We start from the raw sequence: 2362 nt of genomic DNA, 5'->3' as shown, positions 1-2362 counted from the left end.
CATGGAAACGCTGTTTACCTTCCCGCTGTAGCGGTTCCTATTTATCTACTTGCATTTTGACATGCTTTCGAACTGCTAGGTTGGCAGGAGCTGGGACCGAGCAACAGGAGCTCACCCCGTCACAGGGATTCGAACCGCCGACCTTCTGATCAGCAAGCCCTAGGGAGAGGTGGGCAGGTGTTCTGATGCACTGAACCTGAAAGTGGAAGCTTAGAGAAATGTGTGTCAGTTAAATAGTGGTCCCCTAATCGCTTTGACCAGCATCCCTCAAGCCCAATTGCTCCCTATATCAAGGGACCACCAATAGGGTGTTGTGGCCACTCCAATGTTCCCACCCACAACAAAGGTTTGGTTGCCAGGCCCCACCGCAACACATGCCCTCTTCTAAGGGAGGACCCGATCTATCAAACATTCAACTCTGCAATGTAGACTTGTTGATAAAGTGAATGTAATATGTCTATGGGGTGACACAACTATTTTGCTGGTTGCACAACTGTTGTGCTTGGTTCTGTTTACTGAGGCCAGCTCTACCGTTGGGCAAATGGAGGCAGGGAGTTCTCAGGCAGCTGTAATGGAGTGTTGTTTAAAGCGCATGAAATGATTTATTCTTTAATCTGTTCTTGTTATTGCATTTTTAGGGTCCTGTTATGCATTTTGTATTTTTATATTGTACAGGCATGTGATACACAGTTGAAGGACGCTACGTAAATTTAATAAATAAGAAAAATGAAAAATAATTTTATGAACAAGCATTTCCCCTCAGCATTTTTATATGAAAAGTCAGCTGATGAGCACTGTTGCAATCTGTAACACCTTTAAAGTTTATTTTCAGATGCAGCATCAATGGGAAGAGAAAATCAAACGGTGGTGACAGAATTTATCTTTGTTGGATTTTCCCGTTTCGCAGAACTGCAGGTTATGTTGTTTCTGGTGTTCTCTCTCATGTACCTGGTAACTTTGATGGGAAATGTAATCATCATCACTACGATACGGCTGAACCGCAGCCTCCACATCCCCATGTACTTCTTCCTCTCCATCCTCTCCTTCTCAGAAATCTGCTACTCACTTGTCATTATCCCCAATATGCTTGCAAATCTCCTAAGAGAGAAGAAGACCATTTCCTTCATTGGCTGTGCTACTCAGATGTGGCTTTTCCTGGGCTTTGGGTGCACAAATTGTATGTTTCTAGCAGTGATGGGGTATGACCGATATGTCTCCATATGCAAACCTTTACGTTATCAGATTCTGATGAATCAAGGACTCTGCACCAAGATGGTAGCTTGTTCAGCAACAACTGGATTTCTTTTTTCCACCACAGAAGCTACAATCATATTTACCTTGCCTTTCTGTGGGCCAAATAAACTTAAGCACTTCTTTTGTGATTTAGCACCTTTGCTTGAATTAGCCTGCGGCCGTAACTACATAGGAGAAACTGTCATTTTCATGATTTCTTTTTTTGTTGTGTTTTGCTCATTCCTGTTCATCCTTCTCTCATACATTTTAATTGCAAACACTGTCTTGAAAATCCCCACAACGGCTGGGAAACGAAAAGCCTTTTCCACTTGTGCCTCCCATCTTATTGTGGTCGTGGTGCACTTCGGGTGTGCTGGCATTATCTACTTAAGGCCGAAATCCAGTTACACGCTAGATGAGACTCTTTTTATTTCTGTCTCTTACACAATGGTGACTCCCTTGTTGAACCCCGTGGTGTACAGCCTGAGAAACAAAGATGTCCAAATAGCGCTTAAGAAATCGCTTGGCAAAAGCTCTTGCACCCAAAGAATCTGAAAATTAAGTGTTATCTGCTTTGAAGAGGAATTATGAAACCCAACAAATACTGTATCTGTAGTTTAATGGACAAAGGATGCCTCAAATAGTATTGTAGCTTTTTCTCATTTTTTTGAAAAAAATCATTTGTATTTGTGTTTTGGTTGTAATTTGTGCATTCGTGTTCATCCTTCTCTCATACATTTTAATTGCAAACACTGTCTTGAAAATCCCCACAACGGCTGGGAAACGAAAAGCCTTTTCCACTTGTGCCTCCCATCTTATTGTGGTCGTAGTGCACTTTGGGTGTGCTGGCATTATCTATTTAGGGCCGAAATCCAGTTACACGCTAGATGAGACTACTTTTATTACTGTCTCTTACACAATGGTGACTCCCTTATTGAACCCCGTGGTGTACAGCCTGAGAAACAAAGATGTCCAAATAGCGCTTAAGAAATCGCTTGGCAAAAGCTCCTGCACCCAAAGAATATAAAAATAAAGTGTTATCCACTTTGAAGAGGAATTATGAAACCCAACAAATACTGTATCTGTAGTTTAATGGACAAAGGATGCCTCAAATAGTATTGTAGCTTTT

At 41.7% G+C, this 2362-nt stretch overlaps 1 protein-coding gene across 1 annotated transcript; it reads left to right on the top strand.

Moving 5' to 3' along the window:
- The first annotated feature begins 843 nt into the window (after positions 1 to 843).
- LOC118075313 (olfactory receptor 10T2-like) lies at positions 844 to 1788 on the top strand. Its single transcript, XM_035097220.2, has one exon. It carries the CDS (start codon positions 844 to 846, stop codon positions 1786 to 1788), a length of 945 nt encoding a protein of 314 aa, XP_034953111.2.
- The last annotated feature ends 574 nt before the right edge of the window (positions 1789 to 2362 follow it).

The sequence above is a fragment of the Zootoca vivipara genome, chromosome 16, assembly GCF_963506605.1.
Source record: "Zootoca vivipara chromosome 16, rZooViv1.1, whole genome shotgun sequence".
Taxonomy (NCBI): Eukaryota; Metazoa; Chordata; class Lepidosauria; order Squamata; family Lacertidae; genus Zootoca; species Zootoca vivipara.
Note: the sequence above shows the minus strand (reverse complement) of the source record. Positions and strands in the feature narration are given on the sequence as shown.